This window comes from Colletotrichum chrysophilum, assembly GCF_026319265.1.
Source record: "Colletotrichum chrysophilum strain AFK26 chromosome Unknown scaffold_93, whole genome shotgun sequence".
Lineage (NCBI taxonomy): Eukaryota > Fungi > Ascomycota > Sordariomycetes > Glomerellales > Glomerellaceae > Colletotrichum > Colletotrichum chrysophilum.
Window position 1 is genome coordinate 90,348 of NW_026517380.1, and position 17,993 is coordinate 108,340.

A 17,993-nucleotide genomic window follows, 5' to 3' on the forward strand; every position below is an offset into this window, starting at 1 on the left:
GCTTAGTTTGTGAAGAGTCACGTATTGGGTGGGACAAATCCCAGCTCTCATTCTTGGTGCTATCGCGATGAGTCAATCCTCATGCATTGAGCCGCTGCAAGGCGAGCTAGGGAGATCAGCGGCCCGTCTCACCAGCATGATCTCCCAGATCATTATAAAAGCCAATGAGAACGCCTGGCATCTGAACATCAATTAACCCCAATTCAACCCCAATTCATTTCCTCCTTCTGCTTGCTTGAAGTCAATCATCCCACTCATTACCATGAGGACCGTCGAAGAGTTCAAGATCGATCAATGGAGTACGTCAATGCCACATAATTCCATTATCTTTGAACATCTGACAGCCCGCTGACCGAACACAGATCGTAAACATGCAGTATGTGCAATTGCTCTATTTCATCTCCTGCAGGCACAGCTTCTGACTCTTGTTAGTCCGGCAGCTTGTACGGGTTACATGGTAAGAAGCGTTCTCCTTCAATTGTACTCCGACCCATACTCACCACTAAGGCTCGTTTACTGCCGCCCCTTCCATCAACGAGCTGAAGAAGCTTTCCACCAACCCCGAACTCGAGATCCTGAACCCCGACCTCAAGCTTAGCTATGGAAACCACGACGGCAAAGACAAGCTGCGCGACAGCATCGCCGCTCTACACTCCTCGGGAGACAAGAAGCTGACCCGCGACAATGTCGTCATCACGCCCGGCTCCATCATGGCCAACTACATGCTTCTGGAAACCATCTGCGGCCCAGGCGATCACGTCGTCTGCCAGTACCCAACTTACGGACAACTCTACCTGATCCCCAAATTGAACGGCGTCGACGTCAGTCTCTGGAAGATGAACGACGGTAACGCGTGGCTTCCGCGGATCGAGGAACTGGAGCAGATGATTAAGCCCAACACCAAGGCCATCATCTTGAAGTACGGCCCCCTAACTCTGGGGCAATCCTCACCTTCGTGTGCACCGCGATCTAACCTGACTTTTAGTAATCCAAATAACCCGACCGGCGCCGTCCTCAAAAAAGAAACCCTCCTCCGCGTCATCGAAATCGCAAAGAAGACCAACATCACCGTCTTCAGCGACGAAGTCTTCTCCCCGTTATTCTTCACCGACGCGAAGCCCCCGTCGATCGTGTCCCTTGGCTACGCCAACACCGTCGCCACCGGCTCTCTCTCCAAGGCCTTTGCCCTCCCCGGCATCCGTCTCGGCTGGATCATCACGGAGAACGCCGAGCTCGTCAAGGCCATCAACATGAAGCGCGCCTACACGACCATCGCCGTATCGCAGATCGACGGCGGCATTGCGTCGTTTGCACTCGACCCAGCCGTCACGCCAGCCCTCATGGAGCGGAATATCCAGCTGTGTCGCGAGGGGCTGGACCTGATTGAAGGGTTGGTGAAGCGGAACCCGGACCGCGTGAAGTGGGTTAAGCCTGAGGGCGCGGGCACGGCGTTCATTCAGGTCCTTGATGGGAAGGGCGCGCCGGTTGACGATGTCGACTTTTGCACGAAGCTGGCGGAGACCGAGAGTGTCTGTCTCATTCCCGGAGGATTCTGTTTTGGCGAAGGCGGGGAGGGTGACTTCAAGGGATACATGAGGATCATACTTGGAGACCCCGAGCTGCTGCGACAGGGACTCCCAGCCATGGAGCGCTTCATCCGTAGCTACCCGTAGACTGGGCCTTAATGTTGATCCAAAGACCCATTATTAGATGTCATGGAATGACATATGAGTCACAATAGAATCCCCCGTAAAATGATCGAAAACACCGACCATGTAAGCGACGCCCTTCGCGATGTCAATGACAGATTCTGCCGCAGGTGACCGCCCCGACGCGGTCTCACGCCACGCCGCCCTCGTCGATGCGGGGATGACTTGGCGATCAGAGTCTCATCTTACACTCACCTCGTCAAACCACTTCAATCAACTGACTCAGCATTCATGTCGGAATGGGTGCCAAAACGCATGAAGACCAGACGCCTGGGGGAAATGGTACGCCAATCCGTCTAAACCTCACCAACATGACTGTTAACAGAAAGCAGACGGCCCGATCTCGTCCAGCCCCTCTTCAACCGGCGGCGAGCCCCGCGGCGCGCACCTCTCGCGCGACGGCGACGGCAGCCTCGGGGACGGCGGCGATGATGACGACGACGACGATGAGGCGGCCGCCGTAATCGGCTCCACCGACAACGGCAAGAAGAAGCGAAAGCGAAAGCCCAAAAAGAAGAACAAGAAGAAGGCCGCTGCGGCCGTCCAGTCGTCGCCGCCTCGCGTCCCACTGAGCGAGTTGTTCACCGCGGGGGATTATCCCGCTGGCGAGTTCCTCGACTACGAGCATAACTTCACCACGTCTCGCACGACGGCTGAGGAGCTGCGGTATCTTGACCGGTACCACCTCGACGATCCTGCGCTGCTGAACGACTATCGCAAAGCCGCTGAAGTTCACCGGCAGGTGCGGTACTGGGTCCAGGACACCGTGAAGCCCGGACAAACGCTCACTGAGATCGCAACCGGGATTGAGGATGGCGTGAGGGCTCTTCTTGGAAACCAGGCTATCGAACCGGGAGATGGGTTGAAGGCTGGAATGGGATTCCCGACCGGCCTGTCGGTCAACTCATGCGTGGCGCATTACACGCCTAATCCGGGCCAGCAGGACATCGTCCTCAAGCATGAGGACGTCATGAAAGTCGACTACGGCGTACACGTCAATGGGTGGATCGTCGACAGCGCCTTCACCCTGTCCTTCGACCCCGTGTATGACGATCTCCTAGCCGCGGTCAAAGACGCGACGAACAACGGTATCAAAGTAAGTCACACCCGCCCACCCATGCCTGTGCCGGATACCTCACTAACAGCAACAGACCGCCGGCGTCGACGTCCGCATCTGCGACGTCTCGGCCTCGATCCAAGAGACCATGGAATCCTACGAAGTCACCATCGCCGGCAAGACCTACCCCATCAAGCCCGTGCGCAACATCTGCGCCCACGACATCAAGCACTACCGCATCCACGGCTCCAAGCCGATCCCCTTCATCAAGAACGACGACGAGACCAAGATGGAGGAGGGCGAGATCTTCGCCATCGAGACCTTCGGCTCGACCGGCCGCGGCAAGACGTCCGACGACGTCGGCGTGTACGGGTACGGCCTGCGCGACGACGCGCCGAAGCACGTCAACCTGCCCTTTGCGAGCGCGAACAAGCTGTACAAGGTGATCCGCGAGCAGTTCGGCACGCTGGTGTTCTGTCGGCGGTACTTGAAGAGGCTTGGCGTGGAGCGGTACTTGGCTGGGCTGAACTGCCTTGTCAAGGAGGGGATTCTGGAGTCGTATCCGCCGTTGGTGGATATCAAGGGGTCGTACTCTGCTCAGTTTGAGCATACGATTCTGCTGAGGGAGGAGAGAAAGGAAGTTATCAGTCGTGGAACGGATTACTGATCGAGCGTTGTCGTGCGACGACCAGGGGATGAACGGAGATTACGCGACGTGGTTTCAGACACGAATTCAACACTACCCAGGCGGCTAGATTCAACATCATCGTGCTCCTTTTCCTTCTTTCTGTTTGGCGGTGCGACATTGCAACTTCAACATTCGCTACAGAGGTTCAACCCACCTGCTTTTACTCTCGTCCGCGACCCCTCAAGTCTAGATTTTCCACCGAAATACAGTCATTACCGAGTGTCCATCCATCTGAAGAGATAATATCATGCCTTCATCTTACACATTGCCTTCGAATGTTGAGAAAACATTCAGACGGGTTTGACTCCGACATACCGTTCATCGGAACTTGGCAAACCCGATCTACCCACTACTCTCCGTCGCCGACCCACGCAGAACCAACAGCCGAAAGCCCCAAAACAGGGCATCGTAACAATTACTAGCAATCTGTCATGCATGAGATTTTGCGCAGCCGTTTGTTCGACTAGCATTGGCTGGCACGGGCGCAAGAAATCGCGCTAAGTCGGTTGGGATTTACGTTCACTAATCACAAATCCCGCCGCCCTGGATCGATCGCAGGACACCAGCATCAAGCCAGCTTCTACAGAAGATCCATCTGAAATAAATGCTGATTGAGATAGCTCGGTATCAGAAGTTACCAGAACACAACGCCTTCGTTACAAACCTTTCCTTCCAGCGTTCAGCTGGAAGCAAAGCAGTTCGTCCCAACACCAGACCATCCTCCCAACGTCCGCACCACCCATGGATCACTATTCAGACCTCTCGCGCAGATCACTAATCACACCTTTCCAACACTGCACGCTCATAGGCCGAGGGTGGCTGTCTGGATCAGGCTCAGATGTGATTACCAACTGAATCCATCTCAAAGTCCAAGGGAGGACCATTCTCATTTTTAAGCTTCTCCGATGACAGGCAGCCTGGGATGTGCTCCATCGCGCAATCCGGCCAGACGTAACCTCATGCCATCTGAAGTCCGGGAACTCTAATCAATAATACGGATTTCGCCCAAGTCAACCGCCGATATCAACATACAGCGCTGAGTCTTTGCGTGGTTAAATCAACGTGTGTTCCCCGTCGGCTGGTGGCAGAGGAGCTGCAAGCGATGCCCTCGTATTCCCTCTACTGAATTTAATTCGTACCTAATCATTGTTATTCTTTCTTCGTCATGGCTCTTGCCAGTTATCCACCAGCACAACCCCCTCCAGGACTTGAACCTCCGTCCGAGGACATCGAGAAGCAATCCGGAAACGACACAACCTCCCTCGAAGATGGCACCCAAGCCCAGCAACCACTTGCCTGGGACGACCCCCGTGAGAAGCGAAACCCTCGGAACTGGAGCCACCTCGTCAAAGTCCTCCACACCATGATCCCATGCTTCCTAGCATTCGAGATGTACGTTGCCCTCCCTTCACCCCTCCTCACCAAACAACCCATCAACTAACACCACCGCAAACAGCACCTTCTCAACCTCGATCACAGTCCCCGCCACCGCCCAAATAATGACCGAATTCTCCGTCTCCCGCACCCGCTCCCTCCTCCCCCTGACCCTCTACACCCTCGGCATCGCCGTCGGCCCCGTCTTCATCGCCCCCTTCTCCGAGGTCTTCGGCCGCAAGTGGATCTACTTCAGCACCTGCACCTTCCTCCTCGCCTTCCTCGGCGGAGCCTCCGCCGTGCGCTCCTTCTCCGGCCTTATCGCCTGCCGCTTCCTCGCCGGCATCCTCGGCTCGGCCGGCATCGCCGTCGGCGCCGGCACGATCGCCGACATCTGGGGCCTCGGCGGCGGCGCGGGGGCTTCGCTGCTGTTCATTCTTGGTCCGTTCCTGGGCCCCACGCTGGGCCCGCTGGCCGGCGCGTATGTGCTGCAGAACCGCGGGGGCGACTGGCGTTGGACGCAGTATGTCCTGCTCATGGTGGGCGCGCCGATCTGGGTGGCGTCGTTGCTGATGCGGGAGACGTCCAAGGCGTGGATTTTGAGGAGGGAGATGGGGGAGCATCAGGATATTACGCTGTCTCGGTTGGGTACGCTGGCGAAGGGGGCGGTGATGCGTCCGACGAAGATGCTGTTCACTGAGATTATCGTGTCATCCCTCGCGATCTACTCGGCGTTTGCGTACGCGATGATCTTCAGCTACTTCGCTAGCTGTTCCTACATCCTCCAGAAGCTGTACGGTTTCAATCTGCAAGAGGTGGGCTTGAGCTTCATCAGCATCATCATCGGATACATACTTGCAACGATCATGTACGGAGTGTTCGATGCGAGGTTCAGGGGCCCGGCGCTCAAGGCGGGAACAGCGACGCCGGAGCAGAGGTTGTACGCGGCGCTTGTGGGCAGTGTTCTGCTGCCTGTCGGATTATTCTGGTAAGCCACCTTCTAGTGAGCCACGATTTGGGAATGCTGACATGGGTTTTAGGTATGCGTGGGAAGCACACGCTGGTGGGAATTGGGCTGCGTTGGTAGCAGCCGGGATCCCGTTCGGCATGGGAGCATTCTCGCTCTTCGTACGTACCCATCGAGTTTCATCAGACCTCGTTCCTAACATGATCCAGCTTTCTGTCATCACCTACATGGTCGACTTTTACGGTGCTAAGGCGGCTGCGTCAGGTAAGCATCCCAAATTACGCTTCTTGAATCACACTCGCTAATCCCCAAACAGCATTGGCCGCCAACGGCATCCTTCGCTACATTCTCGGCGCAGTATTTCCCTTGTTCACTATTCAAATGTATGAGAAGCTAGGCGTCCACTGGGCCGGCAGCGTGTTCGCCTTCCTGTCTCTGCCACTACTTCCCATTCCCTGGTTGTTGCTCAAGTACGGACCGAGGTTGAGGCAGCGAAGCAAATTTGTCACGAGCAACCCTTGAGTAGGAAGAGGCATGGGTATGATTTTAAAGGTCACCACTTTCATCCCTGCATTTAATGGACAGAACGCGCTATCAGGTAGCTTCAGATCTAGACATCTGAGACGTGTACTTTCCGTCATTCAAAACATTGCCGTTTTGTTTCTCCCATCCCGCGTTCAATTGAGTTATAAGGGGCACGAGCCCAGTCAGCGCATCTAAACGTGATTCACTCAGTAAAGCCCGTTGATTTCAAGTTGCGGATCCGGACAAGGTGGATCGCGAACCTGATTGAAGGCGTTGACGGCCGAAGGCGGATGGATGGGGAGGAAAACGGCTCATCTGGTCAGTCTGATTTGTCCTGTTGTGCCATGATTACAACATTGCTAATCTGTTTGGAAAGTACAACCTGTTCTTCTGGAAACCCATCAATCCTCTGCGTCTCGTTTGTTCAATATCTGCTCATAAAAGGACTGCCCGCTTCACCAAGCAAAGGCCAGTCACATTCCAATACTCTGGCGATAGAGCATGACCTGATAGAGAAGGCTGGTCCTCAATTTCCCAGAAACCCACCAGTGACCACTCTTCCAATCCCTGACAATGTCCAGAAGTTCCAGCACACTCTGTCCTTTGCAATTCCGAATGCTCGGCTTGGCCCCTGCCATGATGAGAGTTGTCAACATGTCGGGAGCCCAACTGTGGATAAAGGGATATTCGACGCGGTTTTTCATGGCGTTAATTATGAACAAGAGAAGATATGCCAGCGGCGTGTTTCCGTTCTTGTCAATTGCATTGACATTGTCACTGCCACGATTAATGTCCTGGTCTGAGCACCAATCATGTCCCCTCGCGTGGATAAAGCAGTCGCGAATGAAGGCGTGAAGGAGCAGAGGGCCGCCGCTGCTTGTCTTGGGACAGATAGCCAGCATTGCTCGAGCTTCGTCCCACGGTCCACCAGTGTTGATCGCCCTTTCTACAATTAGACGATATTGAACAGCTGTATCCGGATCCAATTTTCTCTTCATTGCCATGAAAAGCTCAAGAATGGATTTTGACTCCTGCACCACGGCGGACGGCGCGGGCATGCGTGTGAACCTCGTCGACTTCTGTCTGCATCCGGCTCTGATGGCGATGCTCAATGGCGTTTCCCCGTCGCTTGCGGGGACATGAATTGCAGCCTTCATGGCGACCAGGCGTCGACAAATCTGGAGGTGGCTTTGATGCGCAGCAAAGTGAAGTAAGCTCCAGCCATCGTAGCTGATTTTGTTGTTCAAGTTATTGTTCATGTTTTTGACATGGTAGAGGTCGCTTTTCATGTTCATCCAGTCCTTGTTGAGATGAACATTTGGTTCCATTTGCTCCACAACTGTACGCGCACCTAACGATATCGCGGTCGCGAGAAAGTATGGCTCTTTGAGAATGCGACAAGTTGAGTCAATATCTACGAGCAACCGGTACATCTTGTTCTTGAGCTCGTGATCGGCACGCCAGCTTTCGAATGCCATACTCCACAATTTGGCTAAATCGTCACGCTTGTTCGCCACATCCAGCACAACATGGGCACCGCGTTCAAGCAGACCGCGTGCAAATTGATGGCACCCCATTCGCATTGCTTTCATGATGAGCGTTTCGCTTTTGATGCAATGATTTACATCAACCAAGCCCTCTGAAATCAGAAGAAGGACCGCGTCGGTATAAGATGGTAAGAATGTCTCGTGTCCGAAATATGTACGTTTTAGCAACGCTTCGGCTGCAGCCACGCCGCCTTCTAAATGCGGTCCTGTTTTCTTAGCGTGTTTCAGAATGATTGAAAATGTAGGTAGCAAACTCGTCGACCACGCCTCAAATTCCCATTCTGAGGGGCTTGAAGATTCGAACATCCGGCTTGCCGCATGGGCCAACGCATCCAAGCTGTCGGCAGCTGGATCGTGTAGATCGCCGCCCGATTCGAGGAGGAAGATGAGAATGTCGACCCGATGTAGTGTGGAGGAAAAGAGAACAGCGGTGTTCTTGGTTGTACTGTCAACCCCAGACTCAATGATATGACTGACAACCGCTAGAGCGGCATCTGAAGATGGAAGGCCGACGGGAACGTTCCCCACGCAATATGGCCGCACCCTGCAGCATAGGTCGAGCAAGCTGTTTGCATTGAGGGAGTGATGGTGATGCACTCGCGTGGCCTCGTCCAGGTTCGTACCGGGGCCAGGTTCATGAAGGATGGTGTCGGTAGCGGCTCCAGCTTCGATAAGGGCAAGGGCTTCTCGGTAATAGCAGTGGTAGCAGGCCTCGACGAGTAGGCTGTGTCCTTCTCCCAAATCGTGTTCCAGGTCAGCCCCATGACGCAGCAGTATCTCCGGAGCGAGTTCGAAGTTTTCTCACTTCCAGAAGGCTCTCCACACCAGCGTTCCATTGAAAACATCTGGATGAGTCTCCTCAATGTCATCAAGCTCACGGTCGAGACAGAACTCCGCAATCTCCGGGTAGGAGTGTCTCATGGCCGTGATGAACCTCGGAATTGGTTGGCTAATTTTGTCTCCGTCAGACAATAGCCGTTCACTGATATGAGGACACTTCTCGAGAATATAGCGAGCCATCTCTTGATGTCCATGGCACAGCGCAATATGGTAGGGTGTCCAAGCTGGAAACATCATTGTCGAGTCAAAGTCGACTGTCCAGTCGTGAAAGTGAAGACAGCTTTGATTGGTTGTCTGACGCGTGAACACAAAACCCTTTCGAAGGCATGTTGAGTAGGGCACCAAATTCGACAAGAATTGCGAGCGCTTCAATGTTACCGTGTCGTGCGGCGATGTGAACCGGGAACCAATAGACGGCTTTTGGCTCATCCAAGATGTCGTGATGGTGGAGATCGTGGTTGTCCCATCTGACAACTCCGAATATCTCGACACCCAATCTCCTCAACTCGGTAGTCTCGTCGTCATCATAGTCGTCGTCCTCCTCTTCCTCATCGCTTGCCAGCTCCGCAATCTTGTCCTGATACTCGCCGAATTCACCTTCGCTAAGCCAATCTGCCCGAAGCTGAAATGGCTCGCCATTTGTTCGATAGTGCCGATGAAAACGTTCCTTCGCGGGTTCGTTGTCTCCAATCCACTCCTCGTATTTATCTTGAGGGCGATAGCGAAGGACACCGAACTGAGTGTGGAACCTGCACAAGGATAGAATCTTCTTCATGACCTTGAGATACCCAACGTCTGTAGCCCAGCAGAGAAGATAGGGATGTCGCAAAGTCCCGAGGTCGTAGAGTTTTGGTTCCGCAACTAGGTTGAAGAAGCGATCGGCAAGTGAGAGGGCTGCGAGCGCCTTGATGGCCGGATCCATGTCAGCGTAGTTGAGCATCCGGTAGCCTTGATCAAATAGAATCTCGACAATGGCGATCTTCAACTCCGGGGGGAGTCGACCGAGGTTTGCCATCTTGGGCGTTGTCAGCGGGTTGTCGGTGGGTGTCGATGGGTTGTCGGTGGTGAAGTGGGAAAGGTGGACGAGTTTTCGTGAGGGACGACTGTTTGGGCAAAGGTGAGGCAGGCAGTCGCAAAGTGCAGTGATGCTGCCTTCGTTTTTGGAAAGAGCGACCTCTCGCTCAAAGCCTTTGAGGAAAGCGCGACCCTCTCCTTGACTTCCATGAATGCAATTGCCAGAACCATCCGCAAAAAAAAAAGACCGCCAATCCCATCTATTCTAAGCGTTTCTCCGCACAATGACTATGCTTGTTTCTGTTCATTTCTTTGTTAGTATTGACTCCAGTCGTGCCCATGCTTTTCTCATCTGCTTTGGTAATGGAGTCTTCCACTATGTCTGCGCGGATTCTTTCTGGTGAAATTTGCAATCCCTTTATCGCACCTCAAACAGTCTTTTATCCGACCTGTAAAGTTGGATAGTCTGTCTTGTTTCTTTGCTTCACGATGATGAAGTGCCGCCCGTCCGATGAAGCCCCTTTCCATGCTCTGTTTACGTAAGACACGGACCCATGACGTCGACGGCAGCAGTCAGCCACACCCGGCATTACTGCTTCAGCCACTGCGGCTGTCCCTCAATTCGAAGAAGCTGCTTCGCTGGCATCAGTACGAGAAACCACCCATGTCAGTATTCTGACGCCTAAGCTACCTTCCCTTCTCCTTGAGTCCATATTATTTGAGCGTCTTGTCAGTAAACATCACCTCCAGGGCATCATGCAACCGCAGCCTGCTCTGTGCCACCACGGATCTTCACCAAGACGCCGGTCCCCGAAAGTGCTTGCCACGCAACGCCCGCCAGTATCACCAAACTTCGCGTCGCCGAACCAAAAGCATGAGTCGTCAGCATCAAAGCCGCATCGGGGGTGCCACCGTCCGCGCGGCGGAGATATCGGTGCCGAAACCATCCTCCAACCCCGCCCCAACCGGGATCCAACCGCCCTCAACTCCGCGCCGTTATTCCTCGCAGATCGTCCCCGCATCGCCGCCACGCCACTGATGCACCCCAGATTGAAGCAGGCAAGGGTGCTTCTGCAGGAAGGGCCCCCATCGACCGCCACCAACAACACCATTCAGCCTCTCGCCTCGCCATTGTTGAACCTCATGGCAAGGACCTGTCATCTAATCGACTCAGCGCCGTCAATGCGAACCAGAGAATCTGCCATCGTATTCTCCTCCTCGCATTCGCTCTCCCGCTCGAACACACCCTCAGGACGCACACAGTCTGATGTCACCGGAGCCCAACGGCACCCCGAAATCCGCAAACCAACCACTCCTTGAAGGAACACAAACACAAGCCCCTTCATGTCGCGTCCCGTTGTCGTTAGGGGATACGCGCGAAAACAATGAAACAACCCCGTCCCACCGTCCCAAATGCCAGCTACGCTCAGGCCCCTCGCGGCCTTGGAGCTGCACACCCGCCTTGCCCCAACAGAGCTTCCCCCAATACGGCGTAAAGGGCGGGAGAGACTGCCGCCCCCCGTCATCATGGGGCCAACAGAGAGTAACGTCAGCGCCCAGAGATCGGACGGGAGCACCCGCGCCATCGATTGGCTGCGCCCTGCACCGTTAATCCCGGCGCGGCATCGGCTCCGGTGATGAAGAGTGGCGCCTGTTGCCTCGGCGGGCATGCACCCGGAAACAAGTTGTGCGCCTGCATAACTGGGGCATATATCATGGCCAGCACCCTCTCGCCAAGATGGTGTATTGATCTTGGAATATCGTTCAGACGCCATCGGGCATCTAGAAGAAATTCACAGGCATTTCGACAGACAGAGTCAAAATGATCATCCCAAGCGATATCTCGAGCCTCAACAACGTACGCCTGGCCGTGGCTCTGCCACTTGCCCTGGTGGCTCTTGTAAGTCTGCCATTAAGCTCGCCATCTCTAGATGTATCGACACTGACAACACCACCAGGGCTTCCTCCGCGCGATATACAGAGCCGTCTACAACATCTACTTCCACCCACTCTCCTCCTTCCCAGGCCCCAAGCTCAACGCAGTGACGCGTCTGCCCTTCACTCGCATGCTCACCGCCGGCCATGCACATAAGACCCTCTTCGACCTGCACCAAAAATACGGCCCCATCGTGCGCCTCGCCCCAGACACGATCGACTTCGCCGACCCGCGTGCCTTCAAAGATCTCATGGGTCACTCCAAGGGCGGCGGCTCCGGTGGTGAGAATTACAAGGACCCCGTCAACGCCCGCTACAAGCCCCACAGCATCATCAACTCCAACCGTGAGGACCACGCCCGCATCCGCCGCGTCCTCGCGCACGGCTTTTCCGCGCAGAGCATGGTCGCGCAGGAGCCCTTGATCCAGAAGCAGGTCGACTTGCTGATCCAGCGCCTGCACGAGAACTGCGAGGGCGGCAACAAGGCATTGAATATGGTGTCATGGTACAACTGGACGACGTTTGACATTATTGGCGACCTGGCTTTTGGGGAGCCGTTTGGATGCCTTGAGAGCTCCGAGTACCACCCCTGGGTGTCTGTCATTTTCGACAACATCCACGCCGGGGTGTACAGGAACCAGTTACAGCGGTACGCGCTGACGAGGCCGTTTGCGAAGTGGTTGATGCCTAAGGACTTGAAGCAGAAGCAACGCATGCACAATAAGCTGAGCCAGGAAAAGGTCGAGAGACGGATGGCGTTGGGCGAGTCGAGGCCAGATTTTGTGCAGTCCATGATGATGAAGGAGGGCCCTCTGGTAAGTTTAGCTGCCCTTGTGGCCAGAAGTGAGGTGACTGACGTGCGCTTGCAGGCAATGTCCAAGCCCGAAATTGAGCAGACCGCCGACACCCTCATCATCGCCGGCTCCGAGACAACGGCATCAGTGCTCTCCGGCGTCACTTACTTCTTGACGATGTACCCCGAAGCTATGGCCAAGCTCGCCGAAGAGGTTCGAACATCCTTCAATTCCGAGCAGGAAATCGACATCCTGAGTGTCCAGCGCCTCAAGTACATGCTCGCTGTTCTCGACGAGAGCATGCGTGTCTACCCCGTCGTGCCGTTCGGTCTTACCCGAGTCGTCAAGCCGGGCGGCGACTACATATGCGAGACCTACGTACCCGGAGGCGTAAGTTTGAAGGGAACATTTCCACAGTGACAGAAGCTGACAGATTCTACAGACGAGAGTCATGGTCTCCCAATGGTCCATCTACCGTAACGAAAAGTACTTTGCCCAACCGACCACCTTCATCCCCGAACGCTGGCTCGGCGACCCCCGCTTCGAGAACGATGATCGAAGCGCTCTTCAGCCCTTCTCATTTGGACCTCGCAACTGCATCGGAAGAAAGTCGGTACTCCCCAATCTCTCTTGGCGTAGCATATTACTGACCATTGATTCGTAGCCTGGCCTACTCTGAAATGCGCGTCATCCTCGCTAGAGTCATCTGGAATTTCGACCTTAAGGTAGCAGAGGACAGCACCAACTGGACGGAGCAGAAGCTCTACGGATTGTGGAAGAAGGGACCTTTGAACGTCCATCTGACACCAAGGAAGATGGAGTAAAACGCTGGTCATTGGATAAAAGCATCCTTGCTGCGTCGCCTTTGGTGCAAAGATGCAGGACGGAAAATGGGACAGTTGCATCACAAGGTTCACGGGATCCATAATTATTGTTATTCGAAGGCATTTCATACATTGCTCTTTGTAATCAGATCTCATTGTTGTACGAAAGAAAGAGAGGTGTCTTGGAGTCTTGTTGTGATGGCAGTTGTGTCACTCACAACATCTGTTGTCCCAGACCTAAGGCAATGTTTGGCATTCTCCGTATGGACTCAATCATTGGGAGGGTATCGGCACTCTTACGGAACGTCCATGTGAATTTCCAGACCGAAGAAGATTTGGAGGCATTATTTTACTGAAGCCCTAAATCAGGAGCTTGATAGGACTTTACTTCCCCTCAACCCGTCAACAACAAAACATCCACCCTGCTTGCTCCTAGCTTTCCCAAGTCCATCATGAAATCTCCTTTCATCTTCTATCTTCCACCGCCACTGCGCCTTCCACCGCCACTGCGCCAGAGGTCCTCTGCCACGGTTTCTTTCATCCCAAAAAAGCCTATATTCTCCTTCAAGTGTCTGCCCATTGTCGCAAAGACCTGCAGCCACCCCTGAGGAGCAAGGCTCCATTTGCTGAGGACCTTCCATAGCCCATCAGCATGAGAAAGAAACAACCCAAACCACAACAAAGAAATCTCAGCCTATTCTCCTTCCAGTGCCAAGGACCTGTCCTGATGGCTGCAAGTCCCACCAGATCTCACAACAGAGAGAGCTAGTAGCGAAAGTGTTCTCGCCCAGCCGGTTCAAGTTGATGTTCATCTGTGCCCAGCACTGCCACAGTCTGAACACACGCGCTTGGGCTGCGGCATCAATGAACTTCGGAGAGCCCTTGGAGTCCTTGTCGAACATGACGAGCACGGGACCCCAGGGGCACAGCAGTGTGCCCCATTGAAACAAGCTGCCGTCCGCACCAAGATGGTGCTAGAATATTCTCCTTCCAGTGTTGTCCCTGCCGATGTCTCAGGCCCACCAGATTTGACAATCGAATGAGCTCCCCTCTTTTTGTAGCTTGAGAGGTTGCTTCATCAAGAGCCATGGGCAGCGACGCCGCAGACGAAGAGAAGGGAGCTAGCTAGTGAAACAAGCGGCCATCTGGGCGGCCCACCCGTTTGGGGCAGGTGTCCATGGAGCTGGTGAACGAAGAGGACGGACAAAGCCCGCTGCGATAGCCACCAGATCCCACCCCAAATGACGTGCTGCTGATGGTGGGGACATGGCGGCACATCTTGGTGCCGATACCTGTAGTAAGTTGAGCAAGTGAAGCCTTTGAAGATGGAAAGGAGCTGAGGACATACCAGTGAAGCCGCTTCCGCCAGTAGGGATCGGCTTGTGAATACTACCAAGAATGATGGCGTTGCCCTTTCAACCCAATGATTGCAACAGAGCAAGCAAATACTTCTTTTGTTTCATTGAAACCACACCCGATTGGCCCTTGAAATTGTAGGTGTAAGAAACACAGTTCGAGAGATGACCGGTGGGCGGGACCGGCCCCGTCGATCAGGCGAAAGCCAGATCATTGTGTCGAAAGACACTGCAAATCGACTTGTAGTGGGTCGCGAAGGTGGTCTTTGCACTGGGGAATGTTGTCTTCTTGCTGATCTCGGCAACATCATCCTCCGCGTCGTCAGCGGTTGCAGCGGGCAGCGAGACAATCGAACGTCCTGCGAAAGGGTAGCGAGTATCCCGCATCAGGGCCGTCGTTCGATGGGGAAGGTGGCAGACGCAGCCGCCACCGAGAATCGATCGTACGGGGTAGCGGTGTCTTGGGTGTTCGAAAGTCTCTGTCTCATGTTAGCGTTTGTCTCGCGGGTTCTGCTGGGTGTGTCCTACCGTGATGAAATTGAGAAGGTCCCCAGTTGAGCACTTGGAGACTTGGGAACACGCGAACTGCGTGCTCCGGAAGGTCGGAGCTCCTGGCGCCGGAGCCCACCCAGACGAACTTGGTGGCTGATCTCCGACGCCTCGGAGAAAATGAAAGGCATGGGTGTTCGAAAGTCTCTGTTCAACGTCAGCATCGCGAAGATTTCTGTGGGTTTTGTGTCGTACAATTGAGAAATAGGAAAAGTGAGCATGTAGTCGGCCTCGAGGCCCAGACTTAGTTGAAGGCCTCAAGGCCCGGTCGAAAGGCGTGGGTGTTCGAAAGTCTCTGTTGGAAGTCAGCACGCGTGCAAAGCTTTCTTTGGAGGCATACTCTACCGTCGGGAGGCAGCGAGTTCGGGAAAGCTGAACGTCCAGACGAACTGGACGGGCTCCGAGGCAATATCGAAGCCGGCAGCCTGGGTCTCACCGTTGTTGATAGCCTGCCACTCAGCCGTCAACAATCAGTGCAAACTCCAGACAGCTTCCTGCTGTTATGATAGCGCCCGTGGCATGAAAACCCACCATGAATCTTGGAGCAAAAACCTGTTGACGATGGACGCGGCACTTGATGCATGGTGCGGTACAGCTTTAGAGCCACGTGCTGCATCATCAGAAGTCTGTGAACAAAGCCCAGAAATGGAAGCTGATGGTGGAGGCTGGGTGGTGCTTGGAGATAAGAAGGCTGTTGAAGATGAACGCGGCACTTGGTGCATGGTCTTGTAGAGCTGTAGCTCCACGTGCTGCACGACTGGGAGTCTGTGAACAAATCTCAGAAATGGGTGCGGACGACCGGGTTTCGGACTGAGACCGAAGGTAACGATGGCCTCGACATCTGAATTTCTGCCGCCAACCACCCAGCGGAGTTGACCTCGCCATTGTCGTCAACGTCGCGTGAGATCTGCTGCTCTGCGGTGAGAGTCAAGTGTCGAAGTTGCTCCAGTGGCGAGAATCTGGAGATGAGCTCCTGGTCAATAAATGGGCAGATTGAAAGGGCCCGCCGTCCTCACTGGTGATGGTGACGCGAACTGCCGTCGCAACCACTGCGACGAGGGTGGCATGCGGGTTGTCAGAACGGCTTCGGAGAAGAGGCACCATCTTCTCCAGAATGTAGGGCATTCCAAGCCGGCCGTAGCCCTCATTGGCAATGTGGGTGGCCTGTGAGAGCGATCCGACCAAACTGTTCCATGCTCAAAAATCTTTTGACAGGTTCATGAACGACGAGAAGGGTTGCACGAAGAAGCGAGCGCCAGAAGACCTCAGGACTCTATTCCATTCCCCTCATTCTCATCCCCTTGTCCCCACCATTACCTGGAATGTTTGAAAACAAAACGGCAAGAGGGGGGAACTGGAAAGGGGATGACGAGGTAGTTGAGCACCAACACAGATTTCGACACTAAAAGGGTAGCCCGCGCCAAGTAAGAGAAGCTCGGTACCCTCTTAGTGTCAAAATCTGTGCTGGTTGATAGCTTTCTAGGCTGGAAGGCATGTCGGCGAGGAAGGTGTCAGGGAGGAATGACATCTGCGAGGAGCATGACTTCTTGCGCGAAGCGCCCCATGAATTGGCGGCGGGGAATCCGCGAACCTTGGGTGTTTGGCGTGGCATGCCGAACAAGAAACCCGTAGTAGCTCATCTTGTCGTCGCTGCGCTGCCCGTTGAAGTTGGACACTTGGGTAAGCTGTGATCGGGATGTGGTAGAGGATTTGTCCGTCGATGGGCTTCCCCCAAGGCAAATCCATTCTTGATTCACTGTGGTTGCCAGACGAGCGTCGCTGATTGTCGGAGCTGGGGCCGGCGGCCAAATGCGCAGTTTGGCCGTATGTTGGGTCCCATCGGCGAAGCTCTCTGTTGGCCAGGCGAGCGTTGCTCAGTGTCGATGTTGGACATTTTGCAGAGAACTAATTTCTGAGGTTAGAGCCAAGGAAGAATCAATGTCATCCCGCGGGTGGATGCGGACGGAATGGGGTGCTTACCTGGATGCCATTCAAATGAGGGAAAGGAAACCACCAGACCCAGACATGTCATTGCCGTTAGAAGGAGGGATGACGTATGCCCGGGCGGACAACAACCACACCTGGGGCGGAGGGAAGGCGAAAGGCACCCCATGGACGTTGAACATGGACGCGTGCCCTGTCTGTGAAATAACTTTGGTCAGCGATGGTTTCAACGAAAGGGACACTCTTCCTGTAACATACGGGCGGAGTTTGAATGAGCTGTTGAACGAAGAGGACAAAAAGGCCCGTTCTGCTTTTTGTGGGCGTTCTTCTCCCGGAAATTTCGGCTGCTTTGTGTGCTGCGAAGTGGAAGTAGGGGTTAAGTTTCCCATTGAGCGGGCTGGTGCGACCCAAAATTGGACGCAGAAACAGGACCTGTTGTGGGCGTTAGACATCAAGCAAAATAAGGAAAAAAAGAAAAAGAAAATCAGACTTCGATTCAACCCAGAAGATGATGGCGAGCAGGGTCTCTGAGCTTGAAATGCTTGTCTGTCAGTGTTGGTACCTACCCGAGTTGATGGTTGGTATTGTTGTTTGGAAGTTGGAAAGTGGGTAATTTGGAGCTTTGATTCGAGCCCGGAAGGTATGGTATGTAAATACCATCTTTCGGTCTTCCCCGTCTGTTGGAGCTGATGTTGTTGATGATGCGAAAAGTTCGCCGAGATCCTGTCTTCAGAGGGGGTTGTGTGCTGTTGTGAAAGTTCTTGATGGGTGCGTGGTTGACGATGGGTGTTTTGGGAGGATTTTGGGGGAATGGATGGTGGAGGTTGCGGTGGTTTTTGTGGGACTTGCTTGAACTTGGACGTCAGCAGCC

The 17,993-nt window shown here is 54.3% G+C and overlaps 5 protein-coding genes across 5 annotated transcripts; 4 read left to right on the forward strand and 1 right to left on the reverse strand.

Annotated features, from left to right (window-relative positions):
* Positions 1-262: 262 nt before the first annotated feature.
* Positions 263-1,673, forward strand: COL26b_009561 (uncharacterized protein; the record flags this gene model as incomplete). Its single annotated transcript, XM_053182286.1, has 3 exons — positions 263-299; positions 508-919; positions 986-1,673. 3 exons carry the CDS (start codon positions 263-265, stop codon positions 1,671-1,673), a joined length of 1,137 nt encoding a protein of 378 aa, XP_053033769.1.
* A 267-nt stretch (positions 1,674-1,940) lies between these two features.
* On the forward strand, positions 1,941-3,433 carry COL26b_009562 (uncharacterized protein; the record flags this gene model as incomplete). Its single annotated transcript, XM_053182287.1, has 3 exons — positions 1,941-1,991; positions 2,035-2,805; positions 2,861-3,433. The coding sequence occupies 3 exons, from the start codon at positions 1,941-1,943 to the stop codon at positions 3,431-3,433; spliced, it is 1,395 nt and encodes a 464-aa protein (XP_053033770.1).
* Positions 3,434-4,619: 1,186 nt separating this feature from the next.
* On the forward strand, positions 4,620-6,317 carry COL26b_009563 (uncharacterized protein; the record flags this gene model as incomplete). The annotated part of the gene is made up of 5 exons (XM_053182288.1): positions 4,620-4,846; positions 4,911-5,816; positions 5,869-5,956; positions 6,005-6,059; positions 6,112-6,317. The coding sequence occupies 5 exons, from the start codon at positions 4,620-4,622 to the stop codon at positions 6,315-6,317; spliced, it is 1,482 nt and encodes a 493-aa protein (XP_053033771.1).
* Positions 6,318-8,668: 2,351 nt separating this feature from the next.
* On the reverse strand, positions 8,669-9,722 carry COL26b_009564 (uncharacterized protein; the record flags this gene model as incomplete). Its single annotated transcript, XM_053182289.1, has 2 exons — positions 8,669-8,931; positions 9,050-9,722. The coding sequence occupies 2 exons, from the start codon at positions 9,720-9,722 to the stop codon at positions 8,669-8,671; spliced, it is 936 nt and encodes a 311-aa protein (XP_053033772.1).
* A 1,821-nt stretch (positions 9,723-11,543) lies between these two features.
* COL26b_009565 (uncharacterized protein) lies at positions 11,544-13,274 on the forward strand (the record flags this gene model as incomplete). The annotated part of the gene is made up of 5 exons (XM_053182290.1): positions 11,544-11,621; positions 11,680-12,471; positions 12,526-12,840; positions 12,893-13,059; positions 13,115-13,274. The coding sequence occupies 5 exons, from the start codon at positions 11,544-11,546 to the stop codon at positions 13,272-13,274; spliced, it is 1,512 nt and encodes a 503-aa protein (XP_053033773.1).
* Between the last annotated feature and the right edge of the window lie 4,719 nt (positions 13,275-17,993).